Below are 23,235 nucleotides of genomic sequence, written 5' to 3' on the forward strand. Positions count from 1 at the left end.
CAGGTCCAAAACTAGTAATGTTAGCATCGGGCTCTGTGTCGATGGAGTGTTGTTTTAGCAGTGTACTCCATAATGTGTTCTGATGCCTCGGTTCCTCAAAACAGTCAGCAAGTAACTTTAAACTAATATACAAACATGTAAAAAAAAATTTCAGGGAGGTTTGCTCAAGACTAACGAGGCCATGTGAACAAAAAGCTCCATTTTCTGGTCCACACACAAATATTACAATCGGGGTGGGTGAAAATCTAAAACCCGAAAGCTGTTTTCAAAAGGTTTTGTTTTAGCGCCCAAAAAACTGTGTCTGTATGCGGATGATAGGTGCAACCCCATCGAAAAATCTTTAGTTATCAGAACATTCTAATATTCTTGTATACGTGACTATAGCAATGTAGCTGTAATTGCAATTGCTTCAACTGAGACTGAGGTTTCCTGAACTAAACACAAAATTACTCACTTTTTACCCATTGTTCCCATTTTATTTACAATAAGTTGTTATTTGAAACAACAAAACTTTTTTTTGCAGTCTCACAATACTATGTCGGGCCGCATGGTGGTGGTTAGCACTGTTGCCTTGCAGCAAGAGGGTTCCTGGTTGGAATCCCAGCTGTTTCCCATGACCCTGAGCTGAGTATAGAAAATGGATGGATGGACACTACTATGTCTTGTATACTGCAAAACCTACAGTACTTAGGTGTGATGATATAAACTGCTAATCTTTTTCTTGCTACAGAAACAAAAAGTTAATTTCAGATGCAGCTGTGATGTTTGGCCACTTCACACCAGCTGAATGTACCTGACTGATGGATTAAGCATCAAAATGATCTTTAAATTAAACACTGGAAAAGTTTGGGTTATTTTGAGCCTTTAAAGTTCATCACAGAGATGTGCCTGCAGTTTACAAGACTGCAGTAATTTTCTTGTTACCTGGGTAAAACAGGGAAATCTATTTGTTAAAATGACCAATTTTCCTTAATTCACATTTATTGCTTTTTCCCACAGGTTCCGCAAACGTTCATACAATCTATTCTCCACAGTAACAAACCATGACGAAAAGAATCTCTATTTGTGAATACTTTTCAGCTTACATCTGTTGTCAGCCTAACTCATGTGTTTCACATTCCTCACACAAGGGAGGGACTGCAGCCCTGAAAGCCCTCTTTGACAGGAAACATCACAGGAAGCCACTGCCCATGAGTGCACGGGAGCAACTGGAAAGAGACCCCAGCCCACCAGGCCAGGCCAGGTCAGGCCCTGCTCTGTCATACATCCAGGGACAATGGAATGCAGCTCTTTTTGGGTGAACCTATTCCAGGTTCTCAAATCTCTGCTACAGTTTTGTACCTGTCAAGAGGCAGAGTGAGCTTAAAAAGAAATTGTCAACTTGGCTGTGTATTCCAACGTTTTTTTCTTTTCATTTCAGGAACATTTCTGGTGGAAAAATGCTTCTTTATGATGTAACAAAACGTCAGACTCTAGATTGACGGCAGGGAGCAATGACTACAGTCAACGTAGCAGGAAACAAGGTTGCTGAGATTTTTCATGGATACTTTTGAACCTTAAGAGTGCATTGAAGGGGACAACTGCCAGGGAGTGGAGAGTGCTTTTAGTTACCATGGCGATGAGCAATGAAAGAAACGGCTGCTGTGGGTTGTGAAGAGGCTTTTGTTGTTGTTTGCTTGTGAAAGACCTTTGCCATATATGTGCATGTGTGGCTGTGTGTACAGTATGCATTGTATGCATATGTTTGGGTGGGTCTGCAACACTAACAGACCCCCCCTGAGGAAGTTAGCCCCAAATCATAATCTCACAGACTTGGTTCTTCAAAGTGCCAGCTCTGGAGGGGAAGTGTGTCTAGATTAGTGCTGTCATCTAACCTCCACATGGCACAGGATATAAGACAGCCTCTTGCCCGCCATCAAAGGCAGAGCAGGCCTGACACAGCGCATCGGTCCTCCCGAGTCTGCCACTTCAAACCTTTTCGTCGTCAAGCTAATTCTTCAAAATCTCCTTTCTCAGGAGAAATGCTATGGTGAGACAAGTCAAAAGATTGTTTGCACGATTGTGTTGCTGAAGGAAACTTGTAAATGCCCACAGTGGTTCTTTTCTGTGCAGTATGACTCCAGCTGTAGCAGTGACATGTCTGTACAACTGAACTTTTTATCCCTATTAATTGGCCATGAGATTGTGGTTTTGAAACACTGTTTTTCTGTTTAAACAATAATCCCTTTCCCTAATTATGACATTGTTTTATTAGTATTTGAAAAAAAGCAAAAAGTTTCGTAATCACGATGCAGTCACAAATAAAGTGCAAAATGCATTATTCATAAAAAAATATAATTAGTAACATGGTCAGTAACAACATATCAATTGCTTTCAATATATTCTAACCCTTTAATGTGCTGTTTATTTAAAATTCATAAAAAATTAGTGGAAGTAAATCAAACTGAGCCATCTTTACTTATACCTGATAAGGTAAATAGATCTTATAAGAAAAGTGAGTATACTTTAGACTAACACTTTGTTACCTATGATACTAACTTATGAGTCAAAATAAGTTGCAGGTTATTAGGTCAAAAAGTTATTGATCCATGTCATTGAAAAAATGCAACAGAACTATTTTCCTCTGCGTAGACATTAAAGAGTTAATGAACAATGTTTCACATAAATATAACATTTGACTTGGTTACACTGTTCTTTTTTTCAGGTTTGCATTACAGTTTGCTTTAGAGCTAAAGCTAATTTAGATCTCTCACAAAAACTCAAAACAATCCGTTGATTTTTTTTTTTTTTTAGCAAGGCAGCTTTTCATGGATTGGAATTACATGAATTAGACTAATTTGGGTGAATTAGATTTAATTGGATTGCAAAATGGACTGTTTCTTTTAAAGTGCCTTGAGATGACTTCTGTTGTGAATTTGTAGCATATAAATCAAACTTGATTGAACTAAATTGAACTGAGGTCTGTTTGAACCTGCCGACCAAGCTTTCATTCCTCCAGTGAGATTATTTCTGTTTCCAGAGCCATAAAACAAAAACTTTAACCTGTGTGTACACAGTTGTGGTTCCTTTCTTGGTCTCTGCGTCTGTGTTGGAACAAACTGAATCCATCTTTCTTGTCCCCACCTGACTGTCTGTCTCAGCGGTGACAGTGTCTCCACCTTCTTGTAATGAAAGGCTGCTGTTTAATGGAGGACTGAGCAGCATCAGAGAACACCTGTAGGAAAGCAAACAACCCCCGCCAGGACAGCAGCTCTAATAAGGAGGAAAATTAACAGTCATGCCAAAACATAATGTGCTTATGTGATGTGGGAGGATTAACTTGGCAAGCATTTGAAGTGCGTGTTTGCACAGAAAGGTTCAATGTTGATGGTGAACTTGACTTGAATTCATGAACACCAATGCATTTCTTTTCAGATTGCATTTTGCAAACTGCAGCAGCACATCCACCCTCACCCTTTCTGTTCTCTACCTGGCAGCAGTGACAGTTTATTGCTTCTTGAGCTCTTTTAAAAGGTGATTCATGCTTCTTGGATGGGGTGGCACTCCAAAAGAGCTCTGATTGAGGTAATTAAGCCCAAGGCCCTTGAACTACTTTGACAAGCCCTGACTCATACAACACGAAAACAGTGGTGGTGGGACTATGTGCACGGCCACTGCATGAATATCCTCAGATGCAACAATTTCAGTCCATTCTTTCCTCATCTCAGGTCCTACTCAGACCCCAAAAAACAAAACAACAGACAAACAAACTGTCTTATTTGAAGTTTTGCCTGTTGCAATAAAAAGAAGTTGAACCAGTGGAATGACTTGTGTTTTATCTCTCGTCATAATCAAACCGAATTTACTGTGAAGCTTGCTTTGGGAATACCATTAAATGTAGGGCAGGGTTTTGGCACGTGCCCAAGATGAAGTTTATCCAGAAAAACACGACATGTGAAGACAAAACCGACATGCTTCATTAACCATCTTGCTGCACTGCAAGTTGCTCAACATCCAGGTTTCGAATCTGTTCGTGTCATTTAGCAATCAGCAGCTGTAGTCAACTGTGCGCTCCGGTCTTACCTCATCCTTTACAATCGGAAAGCCTTTTATCACTTTCTGAAATGTGTTTCATCTAAACTGTCACTGCAGTGAGAGGGGATCTGACTGACAGATCAGAAGAGAGTAGCCAGCTTGTAGAATCTCTTTCAGTGTGCAAATTGCTTTCCAAATGACCAAATGTGATTGTCGATCCATGTATTTGAAGTATTTGATCCAAACGCATGTGACGGTGATTTAATCTGAGGCGTAAATGGGCTGTCTTCTACATGTGTATAGAGAAATTAAATGCAATCCCAAGGCTTTTGATCATAGACATAGCCATGTAATTGTACAAAAAATGACAAGTTAGTGGCTAAAATTATTAATTTCATTTACACAACCTATTTTCTTTTCTGCTGTGTTTAGCTTGGTCCAAGACACAACGCACAGGGTTGGTCAAAATAGTTTCTGTTGTCATTATGTAGTCCGCATTGTGCTGTTGAAGTATGTTAACTGCCACTTTGCCTTGATGTTAATTGATCGTGAAAGCTGCAGAAAGATAAGACAAACTATAGCCACAACACACTTTGATTACAAACTTTGTCTTACTTATGTCACAGTTTCAGTTTATGAGTTGCTTTTTGCTGCAAGCAAGAATGCATTCCACATGGCGAGGCTGCAATTCAAAGTGCGTTTCTGACTGAAGAGGATCTATAAGATGAATCAAATTCAGCTCTCACCTTAAGAGCCTGTGGAACAGCAGACAATAACAGATTATGGTTAACTCAAAGTGCCCAGTTGTCATAACAGGGAGGGCTGAATAAAGACAGCTTTTCAGTCAGCCTAATTGTGATTTTGGTGGATGTAATTATTGTTGTCGGCAAACAGATTTGTGAGCTTTGAATTGCTGATCAGCAGCAGAGAGAGGAGGCAAGCATTACACTGGGCTTTCTTGACAATGAGTCACTTTGCAACAGGTAAAAAACTGCCTCTTCACTGTTTGCTCTAAGAGTGGAGGAAAAATAAAGCCATGAATTTATTGCAGTCCAAATGCTGCACACTGATTCTGAAAAGCACTTAATACAAAGACACGTATTCCCAAGACTCTGTAAGAGTTTCAATAGTCTGTCTTAGCTTAAGTGCAGGTCTTTACAACCTGCCAAGAACTTGAAATTTACACCCTAAGCTTTGTTTAACTTTTTGTGGTGCCTCAGCAGCCTAAGCAACGACTAGTGTGAGAAAAAGCACAGTGAAGACATTGATGCCTTCAAAACTGGAGTCGTAATCGGTTCGTTTTATTATTTACAGTGTTTTATAGCGACAGGTGCCTCGACTTGTTTGACTGTGGTGAGGTGAAAAGAGTTTGTCCTCAAGACATCCCTGTGCCTTTTCCTATAAATTCTTTTCTGATCTACGTTTGAGCTCATTAGTTTCCTTTTCTGCCTCGCCTTGCCTGAGCCCCATGAACAGCTTGTCAGCTATGGTGGGGGCAATTCTCAAGAATGTTATGCAATGCATGTTATGGGAAGACCTCTGCAGGTCATAAAGAAAAAGGAGATGTGAAGGATGACAGGTGACAGTGTGCAGCCACAACTCTGTCTGTCTGTCTGTCTGAAGCGATGTAGATGTGGACTGAATGCCTGCTTGTGAGTGAATTTGTGTTTTTTTTGGACACACTGTTCTGGCCGATAATGAGTGCTTTACAGCCCAAAGGAAGAAAAATGGGAACACTGCTATTTTCATTTTGAGCTGCCCAAAATATTCAGTTAGAAAAAAAAAAAAAAAACATTGTGGGACTGGTTTTTACACCAGGAAGCAATTGAATTACTGGGAAGTGAAAATGAAATAAATGGTATTGGTGGCAATACGTTTGCACGGAAAAAAACAAGTCTTTTTATATAATGAATCTAAACTGGCAAAGTGTGCCCAGTGGCAGCTGGAATAGGTTCACCCAACCCATCTTAAATGAAATACAGAATGCAATAATTTGCATACCAGATTTTATTCACAATGAAGAAAACATAACAAATGTTGAATGTGAGTCATGATACTATTTCATGAAAAATATTTCTTCATCTTGAAATTGACGGGAGGAGCCCATCTCAAAAAGGATAGGGCAACGGAAAGTAAGTAATGCTACAAAGAAATAGACGAAAGAACACATTGCAACTATTTAGGTTAATTAACAAAAGGTCAGTCACATTATTAGCTATAAAAAGAGTACCTTAGAGAGATAGTCTCTCTGAAGTAAAGAAGGGCAGAGGTTCAACAATCTGCAAAAACCTGCGTCTACAAACTACAAACAAAGCAATTTCAGAATGATGTTTCATCTAAAATTGTGAGCAGTACATAATATTATTGAAAGATTCAGAGAATCAGGAACGTCTTTGTGTGCAAAGGACACAGCTAAAAATCAGTTTTAGATGCCAGCGATCTTCCACAAATGAAGCTTAAAGCTCTATCATGCGAAAAAAGAGGCCATATGTGGACATGACCCAAAAATGCCTCTCTGAGACATAACTCATTTAAAATGGATTGAGGCAAAGTGGAAAACTGTTCAGTGGTCAGACAAATTGAAATTTGAAGTTATTTTTGAGAAACATGGATACTGGATTTTGGCAATCTGGAGGACTAAAGGGGACTCAGTTCAAAAGTCTGCATCGCTTATGGGATAGGGGTGACCTTGAAATGGCAACTTACACATTTGGAATGGCACCAAGGTACCTTTAGATTTTAGAGCAACATATTCTGTCATCCAGAGGATCTCTTGCCTCATACATTTCAGCAAGACAAGCTTAACCGCATACTGCATCTGTTACAACAACATGGCTTCGTAGTGGAAGCGTAGCCTACCTGCAGACTTGACCTTTACATGATACATTCTATTTTCATTTACAATTTACATGGGGTCCCAACACTATTGAACTGAGGTTTTAAACTTAATCACTATATGTCGACAAAGTGACCGAAAGTTATTGAACAAAATCAAAAAGGCTTTTATATAGTGAAACAAAGATTACAGAGCTAAAAGACACAATAATTGGCACTAAGTTGGCGTTATTGGTTAAGGCCAAGAAGAACTGCACTATGGGGAAAAAAAAGCATAAAAAGACTATCGTTTTCAAATCTTATATGAATAAGCTTTTACTTAAAACCCAGAGAAACTTTTGAAGATAGTCGATATCTGTCATTACAAAAAGGACTGTTAATAGTAATTCTCTTAGAATACCTTGATGTCTTTTTAAAGTTTAATTATGGGCACAAAAAAAGTTGTGTTCTTTGAAATACAAAAGAAAAATGACAAACTTTAGAGACAGGTGGAAGACTCCTGCCAAAACTAATGGCTAATGGTTGAATAAAAGATTCAGTTACCCAACATTTCTTTCACCAACTCAGCACAAGCTTTTAAAAGTAAATTCCAGAGAACGCCTTTGTCGCAACTTGAGGTATGATGGTGAGACAGATAACACTGGAAATGCCGTCATAATCCGCCATTCCATCAACAGGTATGGGGCACCAGTGCGAGATTGTCCGCATTGTAAGCTGTCCAGCCTTTCATACTTTGTTACTTAGTAGCTTGAAGCAGTGAAGGAGGGCGGGAGGGGGTTAGCAATTAGTGTGTGAAACAGATATCCTCTGCTTTTCCACTCACTTGGCCTGCTGTACCCCAAGTACAAAGTGTTAGTCTGTCAGCAGTACTTTGGCATGAAGAGAGCGCTTGCTGTTGTTTGTGAACTCTCATCTGCTTATATTGTACAGGTCTGACAGGGGGTTTATAGGTAGCTGTGACGTTTCACATTGGTTACTCTGCGCTTTGTAGAATCTTTATATTTCAACCTCGTTTTGACATAGCTAAAACAAAGTTCACAACAATGATTTATAGTTTTACACAAGAAGTCTTTATTATGAAAGTTAGTGTGTGGTACACATATACAGTAACAATTTTATTTTGGTGACTTTGATTCAGTAGATTTCTGCTTTTGAAATATTATCAAAATATTTTCTGCAAAATACAGTTCTATGGTAAATAAATAGCTTTTCAAATTGCTTTAGCAAATTGCTTTTAAAAATTGTGCGCGTCTCATATTTACAGTACTTACAGCAAAAAGTATTTACAACCTGGTTAAGAGGAATGTTTCACAAATATCTAATTGAAGAAATTCGACATCCAAACCATTGAGCTATTTGTTTTAATATAAAACATTGTCCATATATTAAAGTATGTACAAACAAGTGCAGCTTTACAAACAGTTTGAGAACTTGAGAAAAGCCCAAATTCACTTTCACCTTTAGCTAATGGCACTGTGATAACAACACCTGGCACAGACAGAGACTAAAATTTTGTGCCTCTAAATGGAAAATCTGGCTGACATAAACAGTGTATTTGCAACCCCAGGGTGTAATTCATTTCATAAGTGAAGGGCAGGCAAAAATGACATATTTATCAGTCGGCTGTAGTGTCTGCTGATGAGTGAGTCCTGAAAGTCTTTACAATGTTTAACCAGAGTGGAGACAAAATTGTTTCAAGGACACATTCATTGATTTACAGTTAAACAAGGAGTTAAACTACTTGCTGGTTAACAATACAGAAACAAAATGACTGCCTAAAAATGAAAGCAGAATGAAAAGTGTTCCATTCTGATAAAGAGGATTATGAACAAAGGAAAAAAACAACAACTTTGTCTTCGAGAGGAAAAAGGTTAAACAAAGAAACTATTCACATCTAAAAGGAATCAGGAACAGGACTATAAAATGGTAGGATATATTATTGGGCACCTCCAGTGTCCTCATCAGTAAGTGGGACCCAGCTGCAGACAAGATGGTGGACCACTCGGTACCACCCACAGAGGCACAGCGGAAGCTGACAGTGACAATGCTTTTACGCAAACAGAAGTAGATCTTTTTTTTGTGTGTCAATTTTAGCTATATTGTTTGTGTACTATCTTGTGACAGAAAAGAAATGCTGTTTGTTTGACTGTTTAAAAAAGTTATTTAACTTTTTAAAGGTTTCATTCCACGCTTCAAACACTTTCAAAATTGTTTATGCAACTTAAAAGAAACAAGTTTTATATGGTGCTGTTGAGTGCAAAACCTTTGGATCAAGTTACATAAGGTTGTTAGCCTGTGCATCCCATCTTGAGGATTCAATCCTGATTATTCAAGCGCAAATGTCAACTATATACTACACTACAGCTTACAGATGCTAACAAGACAGATTGTCTTAGATCAGTAGCTATCTGAAAAAGTCGTACTAAAAGTGTAAGGGTGAACGTTGATTTATTTATTTTTGACAACTTTTCATGCCAACTGCCACCGTGCCATCTTTAGACAGTTTCCACAGTCCACCATCCTGCCTGCAGCTAGGTCTGTTGCCCGTCTACATATTTCATGTATGATTTCATTTCACACTCAAGTCTAAGCATCTGTTGACCTTACACATACCCACATAGTCATTTAAGAACACTTGAAGCTTAAGTTGAGGGTATATTTAGATCTCTCCTACAAAGAATTTTGTGTCTACCAGAATAAAAAAATATAAAATAAACAAATCTTGTTTTGGTACAACTGATTACTTTCGGTTTATTCAATAAGACTTGACTCATTATTCCAAAAGTCTACCATCTATCACTTTGCGCACTTTTTGTCGCAAGAAAACACACAAAATCAATAAATATACCCAATGATAAAGTAACTTAACTCAAGCAAGGAGATAAAGACCATATGTGAGAGGCACAAAGTGAGGCTGGTGCTTGTAGAACGATAAATTGGAGGATTACCAGGATTCTTCAAACGTCTGTGTCTAGCGGGGGAGGGAAGTCCAGGCATGGTGACAGTGAGTCCTGACTGTGTGTGGAGCTAATCCCAGTGTCTGAGTCTGTGTCTGTAACGTCTACAGGGGACAGGCTGTGTTTGGGTTTCACTGTCTGGGACACGCTGCACTGAGCCTCATTTTTGACAAGGACAGGTACAGGCTTCTTTTCCTCCATGCTGTCCATGATTTGCAGTGAGTTCAGCTGGGCTGCAAGCTGCCAGCACTCCTGGTCCTTAGCAACCAGTGTATAGTCAAAGTACTTGAGCTGCTTGTCGATTTCTGCAGCTTGGTTTTGAAGTGCCACGCCACTGAATATGCTGTGTTTCAGTTCATCTTGCAGCCCCTCAACCTCAGCATTATAGACTGCTTCATCAGTTTCAGCAGGAAAACCAGATGTGGCCGCAGCTAATTTCTGCTCATTGTCCTCATCTTGGACCAGAGGGAAGTTAGCCTTCCTCAGCTCAGCGTCGATATCCTGGGAAAGCTGGACGATGAGTTCCTTGTGCCTCTGAACCTGCATCTCCAGCTGTTCAACCCCATCACTGCTGTACAAACACTCGAGATGCTCATCGCTGTGTCCCGCTAAATTTGGGCCGCTGGCCTGAGCGAGTGAACCCTCAGATTCAGCTTCCCTCTGCACTTGCTGCTCAAATTGCTCAATCTTCAAATCCAACTCTCTCATCCGCTGGATCTGCTCTCTGATTGTGTGGTCCTGGTTGAGAATAAGCTGCACCATGCGATCGATCTCCTCGGCCCCTGGAGAGCTCCTGCTCTCTTTGTGAAGTTTCTCAAGCTTCCGGAAAGCTTTTTTCACCATGCGCTTTTGCTTCTCCACTGGCAGAGGCTGGGCATACTGAGAGTGACCATGCTCCCATCGTTTCGGCCTGGCTCCTCTAGACTTTCCAACCATCTTAGTGGGCTGAGGCACAAAATCACTGGTTTTCACCAGAATGAACTGTATAAAGGGTCGCTGGTCACCCCAAGCATACCAGAGTCTCAGGATCCTGGTGAGAGGTGGCAAGGCTCTTTCGAACCCCTTCCATCGCTCGACGAGACAGAAGTCTTTGGGCTCCCCATGCAGGAGTCGCTTGCTCTCTGGGATAGACTTGTGATCCTCCAGTAACGCCTGAATCATATCTGCACATGTTGTGTGCTTTGTTACTCCACAGACGACCTTCTCTTCATTGCAGACAGTAACTTGAATCTCCTTTCCAACCACAGGCTCTGCATCTTTTGTCCTGCGAGAGAGACAGAAAAACAAACTTACAATTGAGGCTACACAATGACATTTGTGAGTCCCTGTACATCCACTCACTTCTAATGTAGCTTTCCAATTGTTTGAATTGTTTACATAATGCTTGACAGCATTCTTTGTTATCCTATGTTGTACAATATTTATACGGATATAGAACTTAATTTGGTTCAGCATTAAAATATCAGTAATCTCAACACTGATCACACAATTCTGAGGTATTTAGAGATGTTGTGGTTAAAGTAGCTGCAACCACCCTATGTTTATAAAGACCATTGTGGCGCCCGTGCTTGTTAACGGTTTAAACAATACGAACACATAAAGTACATCCACAATACCCGAGAGTCAAACAATTAAGTACAGTTCATTGGGCATTTGAACTCAGCTGTTGACATGGCGACACTGAACAACGTTTATGCACAGCTGGCCTTTTTCATTCCAAGCCAAGTAGCCGGCCCACTTCAGAGATTCCCCAACTTTATGTCTGATGCCACTATGAAGTTCACATTTGTAGGGCACACTATTAGAGCACTTTGAAAAAAAATTAATAAGTGACTAACAATTTAAATTATTGCGTCTCCCTGTGGGGAATTTTTTATTTTATTTTTCTATTAAGCTAATTCATCAAAATTCAACTTGTCAGTGGCTAATCAGCCAATGTTAACATTCATCAGCTACATTTTTAGCATGTTAGCAACTCATTTAACTCCCCAAAGTGATCCACACATTTAAAGCTCTTAACGGCCTCGCCTCATCATATTTATCTGAGCTTTTAACAGTCTGCAAACCTGGTAGAGCTCTGAGGTCAACAAATCAATTTTTGCTGGAAGTGCCCAGGTCAGAATACAAACCCTGGGGTGACCGAGCCTTTTCCCAAAGCTGCCCCTAGGCTCTGGAATAAGCTCCCCGTCGAGCTGCGTCTTATTTCTGACCTGGGCCTCTTCAAATCTAAGCTAAAAACCTACTTATTTAGGATTGTAGTATGATGATAATAAAGTATTTTTCTATTCTATTCTTCTATGATGGCACTTTTATCTTATCTTAATCTATTTTGTTATATTCTATTGCTTTCACTGTTCTTTTATTGTTTTTATTTGTTTTGACTTATTCTTCTCTTTATTTATTACCTGCTATAAAGCACTTTGGTACACCGTAAGGATTGTCTGTAAAGGGCTGTATAACTAAAGTACATTTACATTTACACATGGACTTTGTAAGGGTTAAGACACATTTCTAAGTTTGCCATAGGGCAATACTAACAGAATCAGTGATGTGGATTTCTGTGCAAAATCAAATATACTCTGCCAAATCAGATCAGATTTTCATGAACTCTTGTTTGTTATGAGGTGACAAGATTAACAGTATACTGATTACATTTCAGTGTCAAATTCAGTTATCAACTGCAGATTTATGCCAAAAGACTGCCAACATTCTAAAAAGCCACAACTACACTTTAGGACATATAGGGCTACTGAAACCAGTGATGACATTCCATGTAAATAGAGTTAAATAATGGAAAACAAAAATTGTCCACTGTATTGACTGGTTGTCCTCCTTTTATTTGGTGTGTTTTTTAAAGATGAAAAAGTAATACATGTAAAGCAACAAGCCGGGATAAAATTCCACATTCTTGGTTGTTGGAAGATCTGAGCCTGCATATGCTACACAAACTTGAGGGTGAATCAGTTGAATCAGATTCTCACACAAATTCAATTCCAAAATTTTTCTTAAAATTAGGCTCATTTTCTCATGTTAACAAGAAAGCAAATTTAATCAAAATCTGTTCAAAATCAAGCAAGGTACAGTCAGATTTAAACACTCGGATACATATTTCAAATGGTCTTCTTCAAATTAAGAGACATATCTATCAGACCCACATCGGGTAGAGACGACCATTTCGAGCATGTTGACATTAGCATTTAACTTTTCCCACAATCTAAGTGCCTTGGTCGTCTTGTTTGTCTCTAGATCAAATAAGACTGGAGAGAAAAGACAAAAAAAGAAAAGAGAGATGACAGAAAAGAGTCCTTAACAGAACCTGAAACCTCAATAATGACATCACAATGTCTTTAACCCCTCAGCCCACAAGGCAGCCTTAAAATGTCAAAGTAAAATGATTAATTTCAAATAAACATTTTTTTCAAAAAGTGGTTACTATAGCAGTTACAGAGTTGCAACCCTTGAATGCAAGACGGATACTGTCACTCTCGTGGTTTTTAGGATCTTTCACTTCTAAGATGTATGTTTTCATGACTAGATCCCACTTTAATGGTTTTCCATTAGGTCAATGAGCAGAAAACTACATTCACTCATTTTGTGCTCCCTGGCTTGATTCTATTAGACTGTTACTCATCATCCTACCCATCAGAGATGATCATTTAATGGTTTGGTTCTGAGCTATTTAACCCCACGGCGCTCATTAACTTTTCATCTGGACCGTAAAATTTGTGCAAAAATTGACCACTGATGGACCAAAGATATCCATTTTTTACATGGTTAATGGAGCGCCGGTAATATCCAGGACCTAATATCCAGTCATTAAATGATAGGCACCGGCAATGCAGACAGCCACAAGTAATCAAATAAGTAGATAACCTTGGCAGACATTTCAATCTGATTTTAGGATAAAGAATGATGTATCATGTTATTGTTGAAATGAAATATAACATGTTTAAATATTCTGCAGATCATGTGATTTATTGAGTTCACTCTATTGAAGCAGACTGCCAAGTTTCTGTCTCTGTGAATTACTCATATTTAGAGTTAAAGCCTCCTCTGAAAACAAAATTACATGACATATAATATTACTGTAATTATGGTGCCAAAGAAAGATTATCCATATAATATCAGTAAAAGACAAAAACCTGAGCTCCTCCTCTAATTCTGAACTAAGGGCTGATTTTGTGGGTTGAAGGAATGTTGGTCTGTGGTTTTGCAGGCCAGCAGGCGATATTTCTTTAATCTGTTGACAGCAATAAATCAAAGTAATGTTGTCAATGATGTTATGTTTGACTGAGAATGAGTTCAGAAACTTAGTTTCAAATAACCACACAAGATTACATCACTGAGGCAGTATGACATTGATGGACAGAAACCACTGGGACAAACAGTGTATCACTAGTGCGTTTTTAAATGCAACGATCCTCTGTGCACCTTTTAATGCTTTTATAAAGCTTTTTAAAACATAGACATGGTGGCTGTAAATAATCCATATTTATGGGGGGGGGGGGGTTATCCAATCAAATACTACAATTGTTCTCAGGCTTGATATCAAAAGTGTGATATTATTCCTTCACTTGCTACGCAGTCACAGCTTCAGATGGGAACCTTGCATCATGTACCTGCTGTGTTTTTATCTGCTGAGCAATCATTACTCGGCTGCGACTCACATTAACCACTGATTGTAAGCAGGAAAGATGAATGAAAAAATACACAAGCGAACCAGATGATACAGAAATCCCATCCACCGAACGTCAACACAAATGAGATACTACAGGTAAGAACATTATCGTTTGAAGGAGAGAACTTGAATCCTGAATTACCACGTCTCACATTTTGCAGATTTTACAGAATGTGTGTTTTTATGCAGAGTGGGAAACAGCACACAACTGAAGCACTGTGTAAACCTGTTGAATAATAGGTCCTGGGAATGTGATACAACGTAAGAGGCTGGTTAATGGTTATTCAGAGCCTTGGAGAAGAGCGGGGCAAAGCAAATACCTGAGCCGTGCGTAGGCTACACAAGTCTTTGGCATATCTAGACAATGAGCATGGTGACTATAAGCTAAAAATTTTCCAACTGCATCGACCACGATTGCACCCCACGCCTGCTGTACATTAAACAAACGAAAACAGTGGGTGCACACACAAATAGCCACACCTGTACAGCATAACCCAACCCAACAACAGCCCTGCATTACTTCATATGTTAGTGCAGCTTTGAGTAGACGAAATTTGTGAAGGCAGGGTCAGAAATTCCAAACAAATTAAATGGTGCTGATGGAAAGATTAATAAGACAAAAAACAAGGTAGTTGTACAAGATGTGTTTAAAAACACTGAAGCGTAAATATTTCCATCAAACCTAAACATGCGAGAAACAGGTTTCTGTGGTCATTTATGAGCATAAAGGTGAATAAACATGCTCTATAAACAATTGTGAATTTTAGTGAGGGTGACCTGGTCCCTCAGCTGTACAGGAAGAGGGTACAGCAAAGGAGGGAAACACCTGTGTTTGTCCTGGGCCACAATCACTAACTCTCAGGCAACATCCTGCCGGCACAATTTAATGGACAGAGGGAGGAAGAGGAATAATGGATTCACTGTAGGTCTTTTTTCAGCTCCACTCTAATGTGAAGAAAGCGTTAACAAATATGTTTGTAACAGTTTTATTATGGATGGATGGCAGTGTTTGGGAAACCAAAATGTCAAAGATTTAACTGGGAAGGACAAGAAATGAACATTGAATTCATTCATGACCATGACTTTCATGACATGCTTACATAAATGGCTACTACAGACTGCTACTAGCTAACTGGATCAGCTTGAATGTAAAAGAGAAGGAACACTAATGTACAGTTAAGACTTAAATGCCAGTGCGGCTCGGTTTTTAGAATTTTGAGGTGGTTCCTATTATACAAAAATACACTTATACAAGCTTGTGTCATCTGACTTTGTGCGTATTTGAACTGGCTATCTTGAATTGGCAGAAACCATTTTAAAGTTCATACTCTTAAAGAAAATAGCTAAACTAAATTTCAAAAGAGAAATTCTCCAAATTTCACGTCAGAATGAGGGAAACATTTTGATGAAACTGTTATCAGTCCTTGGGAATGCAAAAACCTTCAGACTCCCTGGCAGAGCATACAAAAGTACTTCACGCTTCACAATTAAACCCATCATAAGGGTATATAACTTCTGGTGCCATTTGGAATCCAGTTTCCAGACACAGTAAATGAGGGTGCCTTCATAGGTGAGTTTTGATTGATATAGTAAAGATAAAGCTGACACTGATGTTGTAATTAACTCAAACCCACTGTATGATGCCCTCACTTAAAAGGAACTATAAAAACTTGATGCTGTACAGTGAAAGACACAGGATAGGTTCGAGCTCAACATTTCACACTTGAGTGCACCCAAGAAACCTGAGCAAACCAGCTTGACCTCAGATTGAACTTAGAGGCAGAGATCCACAGGTAGACATCAGACACGTGGGAGGAAACCACTTTTAAATTATAGGAATTTTGGTGCAAGTTTCTGCGTGGAATGATTACGTTGCAGCCCCACGGTGGTGGCATAGTCTCCTCAATTGTAACACTCATAATAACAACCTTGTAATTCCTTCTTGTGTCATAAATTTGCAGGCAACAAGTTACCACGGAGGACAGCGCGCTGGGGGTTTGAACAAGTCATCGCAAATGACAGAATTACAGCCCTCAGTCTCAGCAAGCCGTCTCAGATCAGTAGACATCTGATAAGGTGGCAATAGCAACTTCAGTTCTTTGTACATATATAGCACATTATTCATGTGAACTCAGAAATGAATGAAATTATATGAAATATTAGAATATAGATGACATAATACTGACATAAGTAAAGCACAGACTGAATTAATAAAGCATACACCCAAGTGATGCACATTTTTTACAGCAGGAACAAAACTTGGACAAATATATCCCATAACCACTGCTGTCAACAGGATTGTTTTTCTTGCAAAAGGATTCATTTAGTGACAACATTTGGATTAACCTACTGGTGGTGATAAAATAATTGGTTTGCGCTTGAGTGCAAGGCTATGCAAGACTGCCCCTGTGGGGTGTTCGTTCATGCAAACAGAAACAGCCGTAATAATGTTCAAGTAATGTACGATCTCTAGCTGCCATGGGAGCAATTGCATGTTAAGTGTAAAATGACGTCCATTTAATGAGAGGGTTGCAAAATAAAAATAATGTATTTAATTTCTAACTAAAATGTTTGTTTTTAGCCATAAGGTTTTTTTTTTATTTATTTTTTTTTAAACCAACCAGGAAGTGACAAAAGAGTTTCAATAAAGTGTTGCTATTAAGTGAACATAACTCAGAAGTGGATAAAATAGTTGTCATATGTTGGTTTTGATCAAGCGACCCATAGTTCAAAGCATAACTGCACCACCCAGCGCCTTCTTCCGTGTGAGAACTTTGTGGCTTGTAAAAGGAAACACTTGAGAATGAATTTCGTTCCAATGTTTAAATGCTCATATGAGTCCTTTCCTTCATGTTGGTTGTAAGGGCAGCACTTTAGAAGATTTATTGTTTTCATTGGAGAACCTGTTGAAACGTGCAGGGATTTGAAGGGCTGCATTTTAGAGAAGAAAAAAAAAATGATTGTAATATTGTCTCTCAAGGACCATGTTACACTCTGGATCTACAATGTCAGGGAAAAAAGGAGGCTCTCTACAAGAAAGGTTACCTTATCCACCCTTATTTTTCCAACCTCCAGCCTTGTTCAGTAGCGGGTAAGGATGAGGCACATTTGGGTGACGCTTTTGCTTTAAACTATTAAGACTTATGAAGCCGTTTCTCATGGTCTGCTTTTTATGGAAATTTTTTACTCTGAGTTTTGGTTGAACAAGTTCAGAACAAACAATACTGAAATCAGCACATTATCAATAAATCAAGATAGTTAACCATTAAAGAGTGGTGGCCTGGTTTGCCAAGAGGCCTTTACCAATAATAGCATGTACCCTTTCATTATTTGATACAGCATGTCCATTTCCATGATCGCTGGCACCACCTCATAAAATTACAGATGAGTATTTAATTTGCCGTGATCGTAAAAAAGAGTTCAGGCTAATGGAAAAGTCAATAGTTTTGCAGTTTTATTTACCCGATGATGTTGCTGGCAGAAAAGCTAAGATATCAACAACGTGATGACAGTTTGTCACAAATGTCATCCGTTCAATAGCAGACATTTTGCCTAGTCTGCAAATGTCAGCTTCACGGCAGCACCAGGGGAAAACTAAAGGGATCATCCAGCTCAGACATTCATCCTCTGAGCACACTGGATTTTTAAATTCAATTAAATGGCAGGCAATACAGTTGTCAAGACATTTTCAACTTGGATCTTCTGGTTAGCGGTGTGAAATTTTTATGCAGTCACGCTGCTAACACAGCTATTTTTAAAATGCTTCCTCCTGAAAGTCCCTCTAAAAACTACCCTATGTGGTAAGGTGGTCAATTAAACAATTTTCTACTGGAAATTAGGTAAGTCAAACCTTTCAAATCAGTTGAAGGGAACAAAGTGCCTAATGTGGGATAAAACCCACTACTTTGCAGATGTTTGCGCTGTTTAAGATGACCAAAACCAAGCTGATTTCCTCTCAGAAAAACTTCATCAAGCGATCAAACGTATAAGAAAGAAAGTACAGTATCTACATAATGTCTGATTTATATAGAGAAGAAAGGAACACAGAATACAGGAGAGAAACTATCCAGTGCTGGACTGAAGGTGCTTCCTCTTGCTCTTATCTGTAAGAGGATGAGGCATTGTTGAGGAAATAACATCACCTTTCTATCTGGATATGTTTATCTCTGGAATGACTAGCGCTCTGATAGGCATCTGTGAGCAGAGACACAACACCCCTTCCCTTCTCTTCCTCTCCTCTGTGAATCCCCCCACCCCTATTATTTTCTACTCCCAGCAGGCCTGAGAATCACCAAATTAGCTGTTGCTTGCATTAAAGATAAATTACTTCTTTTGTCTCTTTTAGCACAAATATCATCTTTCTTTATTGTTTGCTCTTGCCTGCTAATCTGTATGAACCAAGCAATTTCAGCAGCTAATTGGCCCTGTGCATAATGCTGTATTGTAGCAATAGTAGCGTAGAGCAAGAGGGCACTACGTTACTTTGTCCACATATGTCACTGGCAGGCAACCACTTCAAAAACTATGTTTCAATTAGTATCTAATGGCTTTGCTTGATAAATTGCTATGTTTTCACTATACTGGAAAGAACAATTGGTGCTGCGGGTCCATCAGTGTTGGAGAACAGCTGTATTACCACCATGACATGAAAGCAGAAGAAGGATAGTGTTCCGAGGGCAACTTAGTAGACGTCTGGGTTTATTTGAAGATGTTGGTTAAACATTTGGATTTAGCCCAGATTTGAATATACTGGCAATGAAAGGTAACTTGTCTATTTGGGAACTCAACTCAAGATGTACTCCTCATGAACACTTATAACAACTTACTGAGCAAAACAGCCACACAGTACTGTAAACACCACCACACTGTCATGTTGCTGATTTCAGACAGACATTCTGTCTGTGAAGCAACTGAAACTGTAATTACTGAAACATACTAAATGACTACCTCTTTTTAAACGTATCTATGTACTCAACTGCCCTCTTTAAGACACCCCGGAAACAATTTTGTTCGCAGCCTACAGCTTGTACAATAACACATTTTTGACATCACAATGCATGGAATTAAATTGATATTAGTTTTTGTAATTTGGTGAGCAAACTGGTGAGCACATTTCCATCATACAATATCACAACAGGCTTTGTAGAGAAAAGCCAGCTCCTTTCAAAAACTGAATCACCAGGAGCTATTTGCATCATGTTGCCGCTGCTGTAAGGTGAACTGCGAGAGAGAGACTCGTTGCATAACAACAGGAAGCACTGAATAAAAACTAGCCAGACTCTGGGGTAAAATCTGGCAATAAATCCCTAAGTGTGTGACCCCCTGTCACAGATCACTTGTTCAGTGTGAAGCCACTACTGCTTCGAAACTCCCAGACAATGAACAATAAAACAATCCGACAACAAATCTTGTGGTGAGAACTTGACTGAAATTGTATGTGCTCTTTTTCTTATTCAGTACAATGCCTCAATGATGCATTGTGAGAATAAAAGTATAGAATGAAATCACATATATTTAGGTTTGTTGCAGTTTTTGTGTTTCAACAGCAACTTCACGTCCTGTCATTCTCTGGCAAACATCACACTCAGTGTTTGGGTGCGAGTCTGTAATCAAACGTTTGACACGCCAACAGATCTAAACACTCGACATAATTATAGGTCCCACAATGGTAATTACTGTGCAGCGCACACACACTTGCACCAAAAAGGAAAACACAAGACATCAACTCGAGACAACTTCAGTCTGACTGTTTGAAGTTTTCTTAAAATCCATTCTGCTGATGGTGCCACTGTCAAAAAATATATGCATTCATTTAGCATAAAAGCCCGTCTCATATCTGAACTAAATCTAAACCTTTTTTTTTGCTGAGTTTAGTTGTATGCAACAATGTTAATAGGCAGAGCTAATGAATGTACTTCTACTTTCTTTAGTTCTTTAGTAGAAGTACACCTCTACTTTCTTGATCCTGTTCTTGTCAATCCTGTAAGGAATTGGATTGTGTGCCAGACACTGAAAGATAAACTGTTTGTCATCACAACAAAAGGCTGCAGTCAACAAATCAAACTAAATTTCTGCTGCAGTAACAGGAGGAGGCTTTGTGCCTATGTAAACTTAATTTCCCCACCTTTTGAAAGCATGGCTGGACCCCAGCTGCAGCCAGAGACACATCAAAAGGCCAAGTCAGACACTTAAGGAAATTGCTTTGGCAAATTATCTTAATCCTGATGATAGGATCTCACTGAAACTGAGAATGTTCTTATCACTCCATTAGATCAGATGAAAAGCTTATCTTAAAAATGTTATAAAAACAATAATAAAAAAAATCTACACATTTGTTGTTACACAGTTTAATTTACGAGGAGTGAGGACCACCACTGAAGGCCACACAGACTGAGAGGGAGTGTCAAATTTTATCACAAAAACATAGCTCCACTGCTGCCAAATGCACACGCACATACAAACTGCCACTAACGCTGACTTCTTTTGACTTTTTGGTCACAGTTTACCCCTAAAATACCAACACAGGTGTTAAGATGCCCAAAACAAGGTAAATATTGGTTTAAAACATTAACAAAGGTGTGCTGGATAGTTACTGATAACCCTGAGTTCCAAGGCGCATTTGCCTCACTTTAACACATTGCTATTTAGATTTCACTTGTAGCAGCCTGCAGTTTTTTTTCTAAAAATAATCGCGAAGATGCTGTTACTTAACCCACTTTGTTTCGTGTGCACCTCACTTTTAAAATTCACGCGCATCGGCGCTTACTAACACCCGGACTCGGGTTAAAACAAACAAAAAAAAACACACTCAACAGGTTTCATGAAACCTTACACTCATCTCATCAAGTTACCTGTTTTTCAGTCGAGTTTTGAGGAAGTTTTTCCCAAACGGAGCCATGACTCAGGGACGCAAGAAAGAAAGCTCCGGCGATCCAAAAGAATGCGTTACAGCAGTCCCAGCATGGCAGGACGAGGGACACTTAACTGGGACGCTTCAGGAAAGTTTGTAAGCGTCCCGACTGCAACTCTGTTCGTCCCATCCGAAGAGCGGAGGGAGGTGTTTCCCAAGAAACTCTGGTGAAACTCTGCCCCCTTTCACCTGCAGGAGCTCCCGCAGATAAAGCGAGTAAAGTGGGTTGCTCTCTTACTGCACAAACAACTGTAAAATGATATTCATTTAAATACAAGGTGCTGAAAATAATGTGAAAAACGTGTAGGAAATAAGAACACGTGGAAAAAGGGGGATTTAAGTAGCCTATCGTGTGCGCAAATGTCGCCTAATTGAAATAATAATTTTAAAAAAAGCCTATTTCAAAATACACGGGTCATTAAGTCCACACCTGCACCTCTGCACATTTCATTTCGTTTTTTATTATCCCACCGTGCAACGAGGAAGCAAAACATGTGTCAGTGAGTTGCACTACAGAGCACTCAGAAGGAATTGTGTTCACATGGGAGCTCTTAACTGTCCCTCCCTGCTGGATTTAAATGACAGATTAAATTCAGATATCAAAGGGATGCAGCCTGTTTTTAGCTCAGTTTAACCGTTTTATAATGCTCTAAGTATCTTTAGCCGAACGAATAGGTCCTGAAGTTGATCCAACGGGGCTATTTACTTTTAAAAGGAGATTATTCTCTGTGGGTGCCAGTTACAATTTGTGAATTTGGCTTGCCCACATAAACAGGAAACATGAATTACAATTAGCTTTGTGTTATAAGAAGGAGTTTAACTTACTGTAGTCCTCTATATGTCCAATATTCTTCCCTTTTTTATGTTTTTCAAATATGTTCAACTTTGAATGACAGATTCTATCATTTTTAACAAAATGATCATAATTCCTAAAATCCAGTGGCCAACCCAGGTTTTATATGTCAGGTTCATATACGTAAAGTCAATGCCCTAAATCATGCACTGATATTGTGATCATTCCTGTGGACCCCACAGTAAAGCCCCACACATTGTAATTTTATTCCAAAACCACAATAGCTCAGTTCAAACAAAACCTTTAATCTCACATTTTTAAGGTCTTGTCTTGATGTGCAAAGTAGATCTGCTCATTGAAAAAGGCCTCATTTTAGTTAAAGAACAAAAACCACAAGAAAGTTTTAGATAACTCGACATCAGAAAAGAAAAACGTTTGAGAAAGACAACCATATCAGAACACAACATTTAATAAATGCTTGTGTTTTCAGTTTTATTGTGTTTCTCAAATGTTGTGGCGTTTCCTGTGTTGTTGCGTTTATAAAAAATATTGATGTATTTTCATAAAGTTCTATTTCTTTTGTTAATGTTTTTAATGATTCTTTTTATTGGGTTTTCTGAAATCCAGTAATCTTGATGTTTTCACAATGTTGTGTGATGATTTATTTTTTCGAAATGTAATTCTTGTTTTTAACATTATTGAAAATATATAATTATAATCTGTTTTTTGGTTTTGGTTTAGTTTTTGTTTCTAAAAATACGTTTAGATTTGGAAACAGGGTTTTCTGAAATCTGTCGGTTAATTTTGGATCGTGAAGGCAACAGGTCCAGAAGGGAAACGCTTTGCAGCTCTGAGGCGTACCCAGGCCAGATGGGATATATTTATAATTCCTCCATCATGTTCTGGTTCTACCCCAGAGGCTTCTCCCAGTCCTCCCAGGTCACGGCTTGAAGAAGCCACAAGAACGAAATCACCCACAAAAAGCTAAGATGCAACCCTAAGGTTCCCAAACCAGACATTCTCCTCTCCGCAACTATACCTTTAGATC

General features: G+C 39.0%; 1 protein-coding gene across 1 annotated transcript; it reads right to left on the bottom strand.

Moving 5' to 3' along the window:
* Positions 1-7,896: 7,896 nt before the first annotated feature.
* Positions 7,897-21,513, bottom strand: rassf9 (Ras association domain family member 9). The gene is made up of 2 exons (XM_075471086.1): positions 21,336-21,513; positions 7,897-11,070 (listed from the first exon to the last, which is right to left on the bottom strand). Exons 1-2 carry the CDS (start codon positions 21,380-21,382, stop codon positions 9,807-9,809), a joined length of 1,311 nt encoding a protein of 436 aa, XP_075327201.1. The 5' UTR covers positions 21,383-21,513; the 3' UTR covers positions 7,897-9,806.
* Between the last annotated feature and the right edge of the window lie 1,722 nt (positions 21,514-23,235).

The sequence above is a fragment of the Odontesthes bonariensis genome, chromosome 7 (assembly GCF_027942865.1).
Source record: "Odontesthes bonariensis isolate fOdoBon6 chromosome 7, fOdoBon6.hap1, whole genome shotgun sequence".
NCBI classification, from domain to species: domain Eukaryota; kingdom Metazoa; phylum Chordata; class Actinopteri; order Atheriniformes; family Atherinopsidae; genus Odontesthes; species Odontesthes bonariensis.

Coding starts and splice junctions, on each gene's coding strand:
- rassf9 (XM_075471086.1), bottom strand. CDS start 21,382: ATGGCTCCGTTTGGGAAAAACTTCCTCAAAACTCGACTGAAAAACAG. Junction 11,071..21,335: donor AAAACTCGACTGAAAAACAG/GTAACTTGATGA, acceptor TCTCTCTCGCAG/GACAAAAGATGCAGAGCCTG.